The sequence below is a fragment of the Camelus dromedarius genome, chromosome 13 (genome assembly GCF_036321535.1).
Source record: "Camelus dromedarius isolate mCamDro1 chromosome 13, mCamDro1.pat, whole genome shotgun sequence".
In the NCBI taxonomy this organism is placed as follows: Eukaryota; Metazoa; Chordata; class Mammalia; order Artiodactyla; family Camelidae; genus Camelus; species Camelus dromedarius.
The window spans coordinates 66,427,966-66,443,108 of NC_087448.1; the positions used below are offsets into that span (position 1 = coordinate 66,427,966).

Genomic DNA, 15,143 nt, shown 5'->3' on the forward strand with positions numbered 1-15,143 from the left:
GAGACTTCCACTAGGCCAGAGCTTAAGATGCAAAATGAACAAGAAACACATCCTTCCCTTGATGTCCTGATAGCTTCACAGGCCATAAACCCACACACACAGTTACCTCAAAATTAAAATAATGACAGAACCAGAGGACAACACCCAAGCCACACTGCAGTGCCAGGCACAATTCTCAGGGAAAGTAACTCGGTTGTTTGCAGAAAACAATCGGTACTTGGGTCAAAGGCTGTTTAGTTTTAGAACAAAAGGACGGACTGTGATTTATGCAATATGTTTGGATGAAAAGAAAAAATTATCTTGTACTTGAAGGTCCAGAAAGAGGGGAAAAGGGGGAGAGAGGGGAGCAAGAAGCCTTCAAAATAACAGCTCCCACTTGTTTTCTCCATCTCCTCTGCGGGGTGGGCTGCTGCCATCACCTCCACACTAAGGATGAGGGAGCTGGGGTGCAGAGTCCTTGTCTCGGGCACAGCTGCTCGTAGGGCCACTTTATATAAAGACTTACTGCCCTGATCAAACCTGCGTTCAGTCTCTGAGGTCCGGGCAGGCCCTGGGGCTGGGGGCATTGCCCTGACTTCTTGGGAAGTACCATCTGTTTACACCACGTGAGCTGAGCTGCCTGTTGGCGCGAGCAGTCTGGTGCCTCGTGTCAGGGTGGGTGTGATGCTTCCAGTGCCACAGCCTGGGCCTTGGGCAGATGGAGCTGCGTCACCGTCAGAAGAGCTCAGGGCAGGATGACCCAGCTGCCCAGGCAGAGGGGGCGAGGCGCCCTTCAGAAATCAGCCTGACCCCTGTCTGGCACCCACCTTCTCCATCCCAGGAGGGATGGTACGAGCCTGGAAGGGTAACTGACATGAACGCTCTGTACAACAGGGCAGCAATCTGTAACAGAAGGTCCAGTTACCCTAACTCTTCAAATCAGCCGCCTGCTGGTCAGTATTCCATGTAAATGTACCCTCGTACCAGGTCCTGGTGCCGGCCTTTCACACATGGCAGATGGGAGGGATGTCCCTGAGATCCAGGGCTAATGCCCAGGTGTTGTCAAATCCCACCCACGTTGCACTGGCCTCCTTTCCCCTGCCACGTGCAGCTGGGCTGTTTCACGCACTGAGTTCGCCAGCCAACACCAGCGAGGTGAGGCTGGGTCTAGTCGGGCCAGTGTGTGGATGTCTGACCTCTGAACAAACCTCCGAGAGCTGGACAGGAAGAGGTGCTGCCGACTTAACGTGCAGCCGCAGACCACCTTCACGGTTACTCCCCAAATAAAGACAGCGACGGGGCTGTCGAGCGAGACGAGACAGACGCTGCCTCTTGCGCAGTTTAGTTCTCAGTAAATAGTAACAGGATATTAGATAGATCTTCTCCTTCTAATAATGAGTGTTCATCCTAAAGATGTTTTTAACGAATTGATTCCTGAAATGCATAAGTGCACATAAACACATTTGGTCCCACTGAAAGGAATTCTGCCTGAGTAAGGACTGTGGAATTACTCTGGGGGTCCACGGCCTACCCTGGGGAATGCGGTGGGAAAGTTCCCACAAGGGGCGGGGCCTCTCCCAGGGCAGTCAAGCGGGAGGCATCTGCAGAGGTTTTATGCAGACAGTGCCTGTCTCAGGGTGCCTTCAGCACCTCTAGCTGCCAGAGGCTGCTGCACCTTGAGAACGTCTCAATCAGTTTTTCAGTTCCACAAAACTTATTTGCAGCATAAGCAAGGAAGTGTGCATGTGTGCATCTGTGCATGTGTGCATGCGTGTGAATACAGCGAGGCAGCATTAGACCCCTCACTGTGGGGGAGGAAATCCCACCATTACCTTGCACTTATAGTACTCCCATCAAGAGGATGCGTACTGAGAGGAAAGGTTAGCATCCTTTGAAATTTCTCCAAGTTTCAAAGGAGGCAGCAGGAGACGAAGCTTAAGAAATAGACAAGGTCAGGCACAAAGAACCTAAGAGTTCGGGTTTTTATTCTGACAGTGACAGGGCTGGGCAGCAATGATGGAATTTAGAGGAGTCACGGGATTAACTTCGTGATTTGGCAAGGTCACCCTGGCTAGAGTGTCAGGGAGGCAGGGGGGACTCAAGGCTGCTTAGGAAGCTAATGGTGGGGACTGAGGAGGCGAGAATGTGTAGGACAGGAGGTGAGAATTTCAGGGCCTACAGGAAGTGCGTGTACGGGGTGGCTGAACCGATAGGAGAGGAGAGGGAAGATGCCCAGGTTTCCAGCTGGTGTATTTGCTGTTGCTCAGGGCCGGGAACCTTCACTGGCTCCGACTGCCTGCACAGGGATGCTCAGAATTCTCCGTGGTCTGGTCCTGTCCTGTATCTCGCATCATGCTGCCATCAGAGTCCTATCGCTTCCCGATTCTGGGTTTTCACTCATACTGTTCCCTCTGCCGACAACGTCCTGTCCTGCCGTCATCCCCGTTAGGACAAAATCCATTTCAAATGTCACCTCTTCCAAAAGGCATTAGCTTCCCTCAATCTCCAGAACTCTTTGTACCCGATCTCTTAGTGTTCGGTTAGGCTGTGGGTGAGCTCCTGGAGTGACAACTCTCCCTTGTTCAGCTTCCTACCTCCTTGCCTGGAGCAGGGCTTAGTATGTCTTTGCTGATTTGAAGCAAAGAGCCTGCAAGACAAAGTGCTCATCTATGAAAGGGGGTTATTTCTGCTACTGCTTCACAGGGTGGTTGTAAGGATTTGGCACATAATAAATGCTCAATTAAAATTACCATCACCCACATCATCATTTCTAAAAGGAATAAGTTTCACTTGCTCTTGGCCTAACGTAATGATGAGCCCGTCTCCTTTTAGTAAACTTAAAGGAAAAGGGCATTGCTTCAGAGTTCCTAGGAAACTGTCCACTAGAATCAATAAGCTGGGAACAGAGGGTGTGGAGAAAAGGGCCCCATCCTACACTGTCGGTGGGAATGTAAATTGGTGCAGCCACTATGGAAAACAGTATGGAGATTCCTTAAAAACTAAAAACAGAATTACCATATGATCCTGCAATCCCACTCTTGGGCATATATCCAGAAAAAACTCTAATTCAAAAAGATATATGCACTGCAATGTACACAGCAGCACTATTTACAACAGCCAAGACATGGAAGCAACCAAATGTCCATCCACAGATGAACGGGTAAAGAAGATGTGGTGTATATACATACAATGGAATAGTACTCAGCCATAAAAAAGAATGAGATAGTGCCATTTGCAACAACATGGATAGACCTAGAGATTATCATGTTAAGTGCAGTAAGTCAGACAGAGAGAGACAAATATACAATGTCACTTATATGTAGAATCTAAAAAATAATGACACAAATGAACTTACTTACAAAATAGAAATAGACTCACAGACATAGAAAAACTATGGTTACCAAAGGGGAAAGGGAGAGAGGGATAAATTAGGAGTTTGGAATTAACAGATACAGACTACTGTACATAAAATAGGTAAACAACAAGGTCCTACTGTATAGCACAGGGAACCGTATTCAATAGCTTACAATAACCTATAATGGAAAAGACTCTGAAAAAGAATAGATGCATATGTGTAACTGAATCACTTTCCTGCACACCTGAAACTAACACACCATTGTAAATCAACTATACTTCAATTTTTAAAAATTTTAATCACATCACAAACCTTTCTATCCATGAGTTTCAATAAGTAAAATATATATAGGGGGAAAAGACTATATGGAACCTCTGACAGTGGTCACCTCAGGGAATTCAGATAATAAAAATTTACCTTCTTTACAAAAAAGAAAGAAAGAAAGCAAAGGCAAAGAACCACCATCCTGGCTTACTGGAGCATTTCTTTACAAATCCGAGAGCTTTCTCTCTGTGGAAGCTTCTCTTGGATACTTTAGGTCTTCTCTTTTTGGTTGTGGAGAAACAGTCCTCGGCTTTTGAGCTTTGTGATTCTGGGGAGTAAGGTGTTTGGGAAGAATCAGCCTCAGAAGTGAGCTCTTTGCATCTCAGCCCTGCAGGCTGACTGCCCGAAAGGCCAGAAACAGCCCCACATGTGAGCAGGATGGGGAGGGGCCGGCCTGGCTGGTCCGAAAGGAGTGAGCTGGCGATGATGACAGTCCTTGAGTTTTATTTTTATTCTTAAAATATACTTTGAAGAATTTGGTGAGTCCCAAAGGAGCTTTTTTATGTCATTTTTTCCCTTTTCTTTAGAATTTCCTCTAAAACCCATTAGGGAGATTTAACATAGTCCAGATTTAGCACTTTAATGGGCTTTGGTTCCTGCCTTAATTTTTTCCCATTTTTAACTTCTTCTCTAATTTTTTTTTATTCTTATTTTTTATTGACGCCTAGTCGATTTACAATGTTAGTTTCAGGTGTACAGCAAAGTGATTCAGTTATACATATACATACATACATATTTTTTTCAGTTTCTTTTCCATTATGGCTCATTACAAGAAACTGAATATAGTTCTCTGTGTTCCACAGCAGGTCCTTGACGTTTATCTGTTTTATATACAGAAATGGGTTTCTGTTAATCCCAAACTCCTATGATTTTTAATGAGCTATTTCTGGGCTTAGAAAGTTTGGAAACTCCACAGCAAGATTTCTGAAAACTCTTTTAGTTTACATATGAGTTTATGATGATTACAGCGTGGATCCCGCCTGACCTGGAAGCTACGAGGCTCTGTCCTGGAAACTGATCTCTGAGCCGGCCGACGTGGACCGCGTCTGCCATGATGAGCATTTCGGGGCCCTGGCCCACACCTGTCAGATCACAGACCCTGAGTTGGCGACTTGCCATTCAGCGCCCTCGTGGTGTTTTTGTCTCTCCAGGAACCTCAGACAAGTCCAACCTGGAGCTAATCACTCTGACGTGTACCTGTGTGGCTGCAACCCTCTTCTGGCTCCTGTTAACGCTCTTTATCCGAAAACTGAAAAGGGTAAGAACGTTTCAGATGAAGTTCTATCCTCCATCTTATGTAAGACTGCACAATGCCTGCCTGATGTCTGGTGCGGCCCTGAACCAATGCTCGACCCTCTTCTTACCCCCCTACCCCTTGTTCCTGTCTCTGACCTGGCGAACATGGAAAATGAATCATTCAAATGTCTCTCAACCGTAATGTGGGGTAGTCAAAAGAAAAACTAGAGTAATGAACAGATGACTATTTCCCAGGGACAGAAGGGACATTTTTTATATTAAAATATGTAATAAAGTCCTCGAATTAAATTCAACATGAGACCTAGAAAGCTTTCCTTTCCTCAACCTCACTCTTGGCTAAGAAACAAAAAGGAAAAAGCAAAATAAAGACCCACCTCTGCCTTATCTCTCCCAAATTTGTAGAAACGGACACCAGCACGGCTGTTCCATGCTCTCTGAGCCCCATGATAAAATCCCATCCCTTACTTAGAGTGTGACCTTCAGGCTGGAATGCAGGGCATCAGATTTCCATAATCAGGCCTGTAGCATGACCTGCTTCTCTGAAGTTTGGTGGGAAAGCACCAACACCCACTCACGCCTCAAATACTGGCTGTGGGCCTGCTGGATGCGAGTGCCAGGCCCTGTGTCAGGCTACTGGGTGGCAGTGCAGGGCAACTGTGCTTCTGTGTGCAGCCTGGGGATAGACTGACTTTAACCAACTGGACAGACAAACGTCAAGCTGCAACTCAGGGTGGCCGAATGAATGACATCTCCTGGAGGGAAAGTGTTGCAGGCAGAGAGGACAGCAGGTCGGCGCCGGGGGCTGGGCAGAGGGGACACGGTGAGGAGGAGAGACTGACTGAGGCGGCGATGGGGACGAGGCAGGAAGTGAGGCAGGAAAGGAGAGGGGAGGAAAGGCTGGGAAGGAGTTTCGTCCATGTTTCAGAAGTAATAGGAAGCCTTGTGGGCAGGGGGGGCGGGGGGGCTGTTAAGCAAAGATAGGTGTTCGTAAGTGTGAGAGATTTGTGTCTTGGAAGATGATTTTGGCCGTATGAGGAGAATGGACCAGAGAGGGAGCAGGAGTGACTAGAGGAACCCAGTAGAAGACTCTGTAGCGGTCCAAGTAAGGAATGATGGTAGCTTAGTCTAAATGATTTGAGTCAAGAGATACTTAGGACTGAGATTGACAGATACAAACTAATATACGTAAAAATAGATAAACAACAAGGTCCTACTGCAGAGCACAGGGAACTATATTCAATGGTTTATAATAACCTATAATGAAAAAGAATATCTATATAACTAATGATAATTTAAAAAACAAAATAAGGGGGGGAGGGTATAGCTCAGTGGTAGAGTGTGTGCTTAGCACACACAAGGTCCTGGGTTCAATCCCCAGTCCCTCCATTAAAAATAATTAAATAAACCTATCACCTCCTCCCCAGCAAAAATAAATAAATTTAAAAAATAAAAAACAAAAACAAAAAGAATGTATGTATAACTGAATCACTATGCCATACACCAGAAACTAACACACAATGTAATTCAACTATACTTCAACTTCTTAAAAAATAGAAAAAAGAGAAAGAGATTTAGGAGATAAAATGAACAGGACTTGCGAAGCACCCAGGAGGCCTCCTCAATTTCTGGAGATTTATTAGCCTCTATTAATGTACCTGGTCTTCTGGGAAGCTCTTCAGGTCGTATCTCAGTTAATCCTTCAAAACAACGCAAAGCTGGGAATACTATTACTCCCATTCTATAGAGAAGGAAACCAAGGCTCAGAGAGGTAAAGTCACTTGGCCAGAGTCCCTCAGCTAGCTTGAGTCAGAGCCGAGTTTTGAACCCAGGTTGTTTGACTTGCTGTTGAAAACCAGCAAGGGGTTCTTCACAGTGTTGGTGTGAGAGGCCAGGCGGGAGCCACCCTCCCTGGTGAATGTGTACCATTAGGCTTTTGTTACAAGGAGTGATTGGTTCTGAGACGCGACAATTAAGGCCACGGCTTTCGAAGGAAACGAAAGTTAAACAGTGGCATTTTGAAAGGGGAGAGACATTGTAAAGGGAAATAGATCTAACAAAAGCAAAACTTGCCAAATCTGTAAGGGAGCTACACAGACTACGGGAGTTCAAAGGAGGAGATGGGGAGAAAAACTTCAGAGAAAAGCAGAGCTTCGAGACAGACCTTGAAGGTGGTGCCTGGAAGGAAAAGCAACAGAAAAACACAGCCCAGGGCAGGAGTCTGGTTCCTTTGCACATCGGAGCTCAGCGGAAATAAAACTGGAAAGGTGCACTGGGGCTAAATTGAAGACATCCCTTGATTTAATGAAAATTTATGAAATTTTTAATATCAAAAAGAAAGGATGAAAACAAGAAATTGTCACTGCAGTAATAGAATGCCTATAGATTTTGAGAAGTATTTTGTTGTGGGAAGCAGAGAGGAACAAGGCATCAAAAAAGATTTCCATGTGATTTCTTTAACCACCATGTAAATTCCTCATTGATAAAGGCTGCATTTTATCTTCTTATCCCCAGCCTCCACAGGCCAGTGGTTTAACTAGAGATAATATTTATTCATGCCTACCATACACCAGGCGGTTCTAACAGCTTTACCTGGGTGATTTCATCTGATAGTCACAGCAACCCTGGGAGATAAGTACTATCGCCACCACTGTTTTACAGATAAGGAAACTAAGCTTAAAAAGCTTAAGCAACTGGCCCAAGGCTATACGCCACCCCGAAGCTGAGCTAGGATTCACATCCAGCCCCATGGGCCTGGGCTCTGAAGTGCCTGTCCGTGCACCTTCCTAGTCCGGCACCTGGTAACTGCTTAGCGTTAATGTCAATTGAAAGAATAAATATTTGTCAACCAAGATTCTGCTGTCACACTCGCCTCAGAGCCCTTCCCTAAGGCTGGTTTGGTGTTTCCTCTCATCTGCCTGATTGAGGTAAACCGTAAAATTCCACAGGTGCCCCGTGGGAAGACTGTCTCTGCGGCCTGCCCCCCAGCCTCCATCAACGCCACCACCCTCCCCTCGCTCCCTGCAGAACCCAAGCTGCCCCTCGCTGGGCTCCGGCTCTCCTGTGCTCTTGGAAGCCTGGGGATCGTTTCTCATGGCCTTGGTTAGACAGGACGTCGAAAGGTTTAGTCCCCAAATGGATAATACATCTATGCCTTTTTAAAGGAAAAAACAAAAGTTTAGTCCTGAAACCCCCTCCGGCATCTCTACTAATGAGCACCCAGCACCCTGGTGCAGGAACAGACGCTCCCCTACAAGCTTGCACGCTCGCGAGTGTCTGACGGGCTGGGCCCTCACAGTCTAACGCCGGTGGCGAACGCAGGCCGTGACAAACGTGTGCGCCCCCTCTTTCCCTGTTTTCCGCTCTTGGTGGAGGCCAGGCACATCTTCCTGCCTAGAGCTATTTGTCACCCATTTTAGTGATAATTTTTGTGATGGATGAGGTGAGGGGTGACAGCACAGAGCAGGGTGAGTCAGGGTGGAAGAACGCAGGCGGGTGTGAAATGTGGTGCATTTGAGAGATTGTCTTCTCTGCTGAACTCTGAGCCTATTTAGGGAAATGCGAGGAAAGACAGGGCCCTAAACTCATTTAAATGTGGTTTACATAACTTCTAGGCAAGAGTTATCAAAACCCAGCTGATGTGGGCAAACATACTTCCTCTCTGTCCTGCCCACGGAAATGCAGTCAATTCTACAAGAACCATGAACAGGGTATTACCCATTCATGTGACTCTAAGACAGTACATGCAAATCCAGTGATGTTTGATTGGAAATAAAGTGTCTTTTCTGGGCTTAATTTGCATTACCAAGATAAAACCAGCACTTGAAGCTCAGAGATGCCGCCTCACTTACTTGACATACTACCAAAAGAACTTCAAACGTTGCTATGTGTAAGTCTTACCCTTTGGCCTTTGAAATAATCAGTTTTGATTTCTTACTGAAGATAGATCTTTTTTTTTTTCTTTTTTGGAGGGGGTGGTAATTAGGTTTATTTTTTTTTTAATTAAAATTTTTTTGAACTCAGGACTTCAGGCATGCTAAGCACGCATGCAACCCCTGAGCTATAGCTTCCCCCCTAATCTTTTTTTTTTGTTACACTTTTCCTTTTTCACTTTTTCTTGTCTTTTTCCTGCTTGTGAGTCACAATAACATATGGTGAATATAAATTTGCAACATACTTAATACATTTGCATTTTATGTGAACTTTAACTTACATACATTCAAAATGAACAGTGTGAATGAATCCAATCCACTTGTGAACAACGACCCACAAAATTTTGGTCACCAGGACACTTGGGTAGCCTGCTTGTTGGTGGATTCCTTTCCAGTCTTCTTTCAGAAATGCAGACTTTTCAGTGTTAAGTTCTGAGTTCAGAATGCTTTTCCTTAAAACTCCTCCAGGTAAATTTTATTCTGATCTCACTAATGGACCCTGCAGTCTTTTCAGGGAGCTTCTGAGTGTATTTAAACACCTCATATGAACAGTGCCTCTCAACTGTCCCAGGGGTCCTGGGTTCTCTCTGCTACTTCTGGCCTTTCTTGCAAATGTAGAAAAGCCACAAACATGGACCCCACTGTTGCCTTCTATAGCATATATTCCTGCTTGTACAGAGGGTCATGGAAAGTTCTTTTTCGTCATGCTTGGAATGATTTATAAAAACACTTTGCAGTTTTCCGAGAAGGACTGTCAGGTAATAAGAACTTGTTTAAGAACAAGCAATGTGGTCACTGGAGGACCTGAGTGCATTCTGTCTGAGATGGGACGGGGGAGCTGGTACCACAGTGTGGAGACAGTAAGAGGTTGTTTGATGGAAACCGCACACTCGGCTGTGCTGTGTGTATGGGTGTGCACAGGGTACTTTCTGTACCTGGCCACGTGGGTTCAACCAAACACACCAAAACAGCAGCAGATGTTGCCACGGTTGGTTTCAGGCTGGCTATCTGGGGTTTGTAAGTTGTTTCCTTGTTGGTGACTTTGGGATCTCTTTATTTCTCAGTCTTCTTCTGAGATTAAAACTGACTATCTATCAATTATCATGGACCCAGATGAAGTTCCCCTGGACGAGCAGTGTGAACGGCTCCCTTATGATGCCAGCAAGTGGGAGTTTGCCCGGGAGAGACTTAAACTGGGTAATGTATTTGTTCCACAGATGCCTAAACCCATACTGAGCATCACTTCCCAAATACTGTGCTTTGAGGGAGACAAAAGTAAACCAGTCTCAGGATTCTACCCTCCAACTGCTTTCCAACTAGCAAGGGAGATAGACACAGAGGTAAACAACTCTAACAGAAGCCTAAGCCAGCAGGTCCAGGGGACCCGGGAGCAGCTGTTTATTCTTTCAACAGTTATGAAGCACCTTTGCTGAGCAGCAGACACCTAAGTCCTGGGGACACAAAGGTGCTTGAGTCTCTCCCCTTGAAGGGTGAAGGACACAGAAAAGCAGGTAAGTGAAGGTGAAGGGGAGAGACACCTTCCAGCAGACTCTTACCAGGATAGACACTATTCAATGATGAAATTTTTGAGGGTTGGACATTTGTGACCTAGACCACCATTCAGGATGGGGAGGCACAGTAAAACCAAGTATTTGGTCAAAGAGTTGGCATTCTTCAAGGCTGTGGATCAAAAACTCCCTCTGAACAAATCTACAAATGACATGCTTCAAATTTCCTGGGTGTCTGAAATGACCAGACGGAGAAGAAAGTCCAAGGAGGGGTCTTTAAGTTTTGTTTGTGAAGAGCGAGGACTGCTGTTTCCCAGGTAACAGAGATGCCATCAGTCCCGCTTATCCCGAAGTTCCTCCCACACAGACATCACCACGCAAAGTAGCCCCCAGCCCGTGGTGCAACAGAACGATACACAGGCAGACTGCACTGGGGTGGGGCATGAGGGCACAGAGAGGGAAAGCCTTGAAATGATTCCACTTCCACTTCTTCCTACCTGAGAAAGAATATTTGGCCCCCCAAATATGTTCTGTTTGGCTTGGGGAAGACAACTGGAAATTGATTAAAAGCTGGCGAGACAGGCAAAAGCCAGCAATGGCTGCTGACGGGGAAAAAAATCAACTAAATTGGGAGGAGTGAAAGGCAGGTGACACACTGGATGGGTTCCTTCTGCGAGTCTAAGTTGCACGGCAGCTAGCCTAGCCCCTCGGTGACCTAGGCAGGGAGCATCTTCCCACAACCGTAAGCCGCTGTCAGGCCACACTGCTTCCCAGAGTTGTTAGTCACAGCAGACATGCGTCTCCCAGTGTAGGATGTGGGAGCTTTCGGGCCCATTTCTTCATTCCTTGGCCGAGTACCGTTGTGATGGCACTTCCAGGGAGATGGCCAAGCCTGCTACCAGAAGTGCCCAGGGGCTCTGTGGGTTTAGATAATCTGATTTCAGAAGATTCTCCTATAGCTCTTTCCCTTCCTGGAGTTGCCAGAGGCTATGATTCGGCTAATGTGCATGTGAGTGTCTTTGATGGGTGAGAGAAAATATGTCAAACCCACTAACTCTGCCTTTCAATGCAGAGTGTGGCTGCAAGGGCCAGAAGAGTCCTCTCCTACTTACATGGGAGCAGAAAGGCCCAAAATGTGTTTTTTTTTAAGCCAAATAAACGACAGAAAGTAAACCAAAGTGATGTCTGGCAAGTGAAAGTAACCAAAATTATGTCTGGATGGATGAGGAGAAAAAGCTGGGCTGAGGGCAGAGTTACAGTGGGTTATAAATGGAGAGAAATACACCAAGCAAACGGCTTCTTACTGCAGCTGAACGTCCTCCATAGGTTACAACTAGCAGCCCTGCTGAGAGAAGACAGAGCTGATAGCACCTGATGGATAATCGAGTTGGAGGTTGGGTCAAAGGTGTTGCTACCATGGAAATTCCTGAAACCCAGTATTAAAGAAATCTGTTTTATTAATGATGCCTTACTAAACCTGGGAGAGAATTCAGCTCCTATAAATTTATCCCAGAAGTTGGGATAACGTCTGACCTTGCATCTTCCTATTAGAAAACAAAGTCAGAGTTATCTAATGTGGGAAACACAGAGTCTGGAATTTGGCAAGTGGATGTTGCCTGGACTGGTGCTGCCTCTTGTAAGACCAGCCCACAGATGAATAACAAGGTCCTACTGTACAGCACAGGGAACTATATTCAATACCTTATAATAGCCTACAATGAAAAAGAATACAAAAAGGAATATATAAATATATCTGAATCACTATGCTGTACACTTCTCTGTGGTTGAAACAAATTACTACCAGTGGTTGATAGGCCCGTGTACTGAACCCTGAAGATTTGTAATCATCATGTAAAGATGCGTTAGAAATACTGAGAATATTTTGCCTGGCAAGGACGTCTGAGAAACAACCCTGATTTTTTGGTAGCTCTGATGCATTATTATAGCCAACAGCAGTGACCACCCTTCCCAGTTTCTTCCCTCCTGCTGAAAACAGATCAGAAGAAATAACCTTAAGTGGCAAGAAAGGGGGCTTAGTTTAAACACAGGAAAATTTTTTGCAGTAATGATGTTATTAAACAATGGAAGAGACCACCCAGGATTTGGTAGCCTCTCCCCCAAAGAAGGGCTTTGTAAAAGAGGAAACAGGCCATCTACCTGCACCAAATCCTTTCTAGGGGCTTAGCTTAGCGGTGAAGGACGAAGGCAACTCAGAAGCACAGAGCTGGAAGGAAGATACCCCAGAAATGTGGCCCTTACTTCCCACTCTTGGAGTCAGTTCATTGGAGATTCCACTGAAAGCTACATGCCACACAAACATACACAGGGAAAAGGGCCCTTCCTTCTGAAAAAAGACATAAACTCATCCTGCTGGCTTGGCAAACAAACCAATTTCTCCTTTTCATTGTAGGCAAATCGCTCGGAAGAGGGGCTTTTGGAAAAGTGGTTCAAGCATCGGCTTTTGGCATTAAGAAATCCCCCACGTGCCGGACTGTGGCTGTAAAAATGCTGAAAGGTATGGATGCTGTAGTCTGGCTTTCGACTCACCCATTATGTTCCCTAAATGTTGGTGCATGTTGGATCCGGAGCTGGCCTAGGAGCAGACAGAAGCTCGCTCTGCTCTGGCCACGTAACTTTCTTTTGCTAGAAGTCCCTCTACCTCAGCGGCTTGAGATTGGGCCAGCAAGAGCTCAGAATAGACCTGGTAATGAAACCCAGCCCTGTCCCTGGGAAAATGACTGGTCATCTCAAAGACCTTTCTCCCACCGCATCTCATCCAGGGCCTTAAGTCCACTGTAACCACAGTTTCAAAATCTTGGAATGATCCACAGTGACGTTATCGTGGAAACTTAGCTGTCCATCACAAATCTCAAAGGCTTAGCTGGGTCTGGACCTAATTATAAAGTAAAACTATGAAGCTGGGACAATTGACTTGATCAGAACCTCAAGCTATTTTATACTGTCAAGTACCGCCCATTAAACATTTCCTCTTTAGAAAACAAAACAAAACCTGTACACCAGAAATTGACACATCATAAACCAACTATACTTCAATTTTTAAAAAAATTTTCTAATGTTGAAGATACCACCACTTTGTGAAGCACTGGGAGGTGGAGCCAAACCACATGGTGATTTACAACCACATCCTAACACAGAGTGAAAATGAAAATCACTGAAGATTGTGTAAACCAAACATCTCAAAGACTCCTAGGTCCTTTAAAGGGTAGACAGGACTTCATTTCTTCATTGTGATTAAACTGTCATGTTACTTCAACGTGTTTTAAGGTTCCAAAACCAAAAAAGAAACTAGACTAAGAACCCAAAGGGCAGTTTATAGCTTTCCAAAGTCTCCAAGAAACCGCCACGGGATTTTGGGGGAGGGGAGTGGGGAGCTATACACCCAACTAAGCAGGCAACAAAGACTGCAGGACAAAGGGCCACCTGCCCAGGGAGACTTCAGTCTTCGTCTTTGTCCAGCACGGACACCATCCCTGCAAAAAGTCCCATACAGTGATGTTTTCCACTTCAAAAGGCTGTCAAGTGAAGGCTCTGCTAAAACTTTACAAAGAGCCCGACAGTCCTACTCTGAGAGTAGCCAGGAAAGGAGTTTCACCTCCACGAATCTGCACTTGTTTGAGGTGGCCTGTCCAGACAATGGTGGGCGTTTCTGGAAGCAGACCTGCTTTCCAGCACCTCACCCTGTACGCCCCACCCCAGGTTCTGAAGAGAAGAGGCATCAGTATGTCTTCTGTGGGAGAAAGCACCAGACTAAGCACTTTTTTATTTTTCTGTTGGTGGAGGTACTGGGGATTGACCCCAAGACCTCATGCACTCTAAGCACGCGCCCTACCACTGGGCTGTACCCTCCCCCTAGACGAGATACTCTAATGCAGACCACATGAGATCGCCACTTTCCTTCCTGTTCTGTCTAAGCCTTTGGCGGTAGATGCTACTAACCCAGCTTGCAGGTGAAGACACGTGGCCCAGGAAGGTTAAGCAGCCTCTGCAAGGCCACACAGCTCTCCAGTGCGGAAGGGAGGTCTGAGTGCAAGGCTTGCAGCTTTGAGGGCAAGCTCTTCCCCACCCCACCCCCAGCCTCAACACTACAGAGAGGTTGCAGAGGCCCGGCCTCCTGGAAATGACCCATCGCTCCAAAATCCTACAAAGGATCCTGCCTGCATTCTGGAGGCAAGCTACACCCAGCCTCGAGAGAAGTCAAAACTCACCCTGGAAGCACCTGCTTCCTTGGCTTGCTGCGCCTCCCTGCTTGCTTGCTTACTTAGACCATCTCTAGGCGAGGCAAGTCTGCTGCCTGTGTTTGTCGATTGTGGGCCTAAGATAATACCTATGACCCTGCCCATAAATGGGACAGTCTGAACAAAAGAACCTGGTTTTCCCCCTGTGCTAAAAGGGGCATAAATGCATGGAAGGATGGATGAGTTTGAGGGGGGGATATTCTGACCTGAGTTGTTTTTGTTTTTGTTTTTATTAAAGCCCTGGAGAATCTGGTCTATGCAATATAGAAAGAGTGTGTGTAATAGCTTTATAAATGCTTACTTTTTTTTAAAAGCCATCAGCCTTGATTGAAAAAGATTGCTAAATCACTCATTATATAAAATTCCTAAAAAAAACTATTTTCATTCAAGCTTTCTTGTTTAAATTGGTCAGCCATCTGTTTCTGGGAGAAATTAGAAAGGCAGAATGTCAAGCAAAGGCCATAAGTCAGAAGCTCTTTCGAAGTGCCCTTGGAGTAAAACCTTTAACCTTTTTGGGCCTTAAGCCCATGTCTGG

At 45.8% G+C, this 15,143-nt stretch overlaps 1 protein-coding gene across 1 annotated transcript in view; it reads left to right on the forward strand.

Annotated features, from left to right (window-relative positions):
* FLT1 (fms related receptor tyrosine kinase 1) overlaps positions 1-15,143 on the forward strand; it is a 159,716-nt gene that overhangs the window by 118,798 nt on the left and 25,775 nt on the right. The window contains exons 16-18 of the mRNA XM_064493239.1: positions 4,810-4,916; positions 9,909-10,041; positions 12,763-12,867. Of these exons, the coding sequence (XP_064349309.1) occupies positions 4,810-4,916; positions 9,909-10,041; positions 12,763-12,867 (345 nt within the window). The remainder of the gene's footprint in view (positions 1-4,809; positions 4,917-9,908; positions 10,042-12,762; positions 12,868-15,143) is intronic.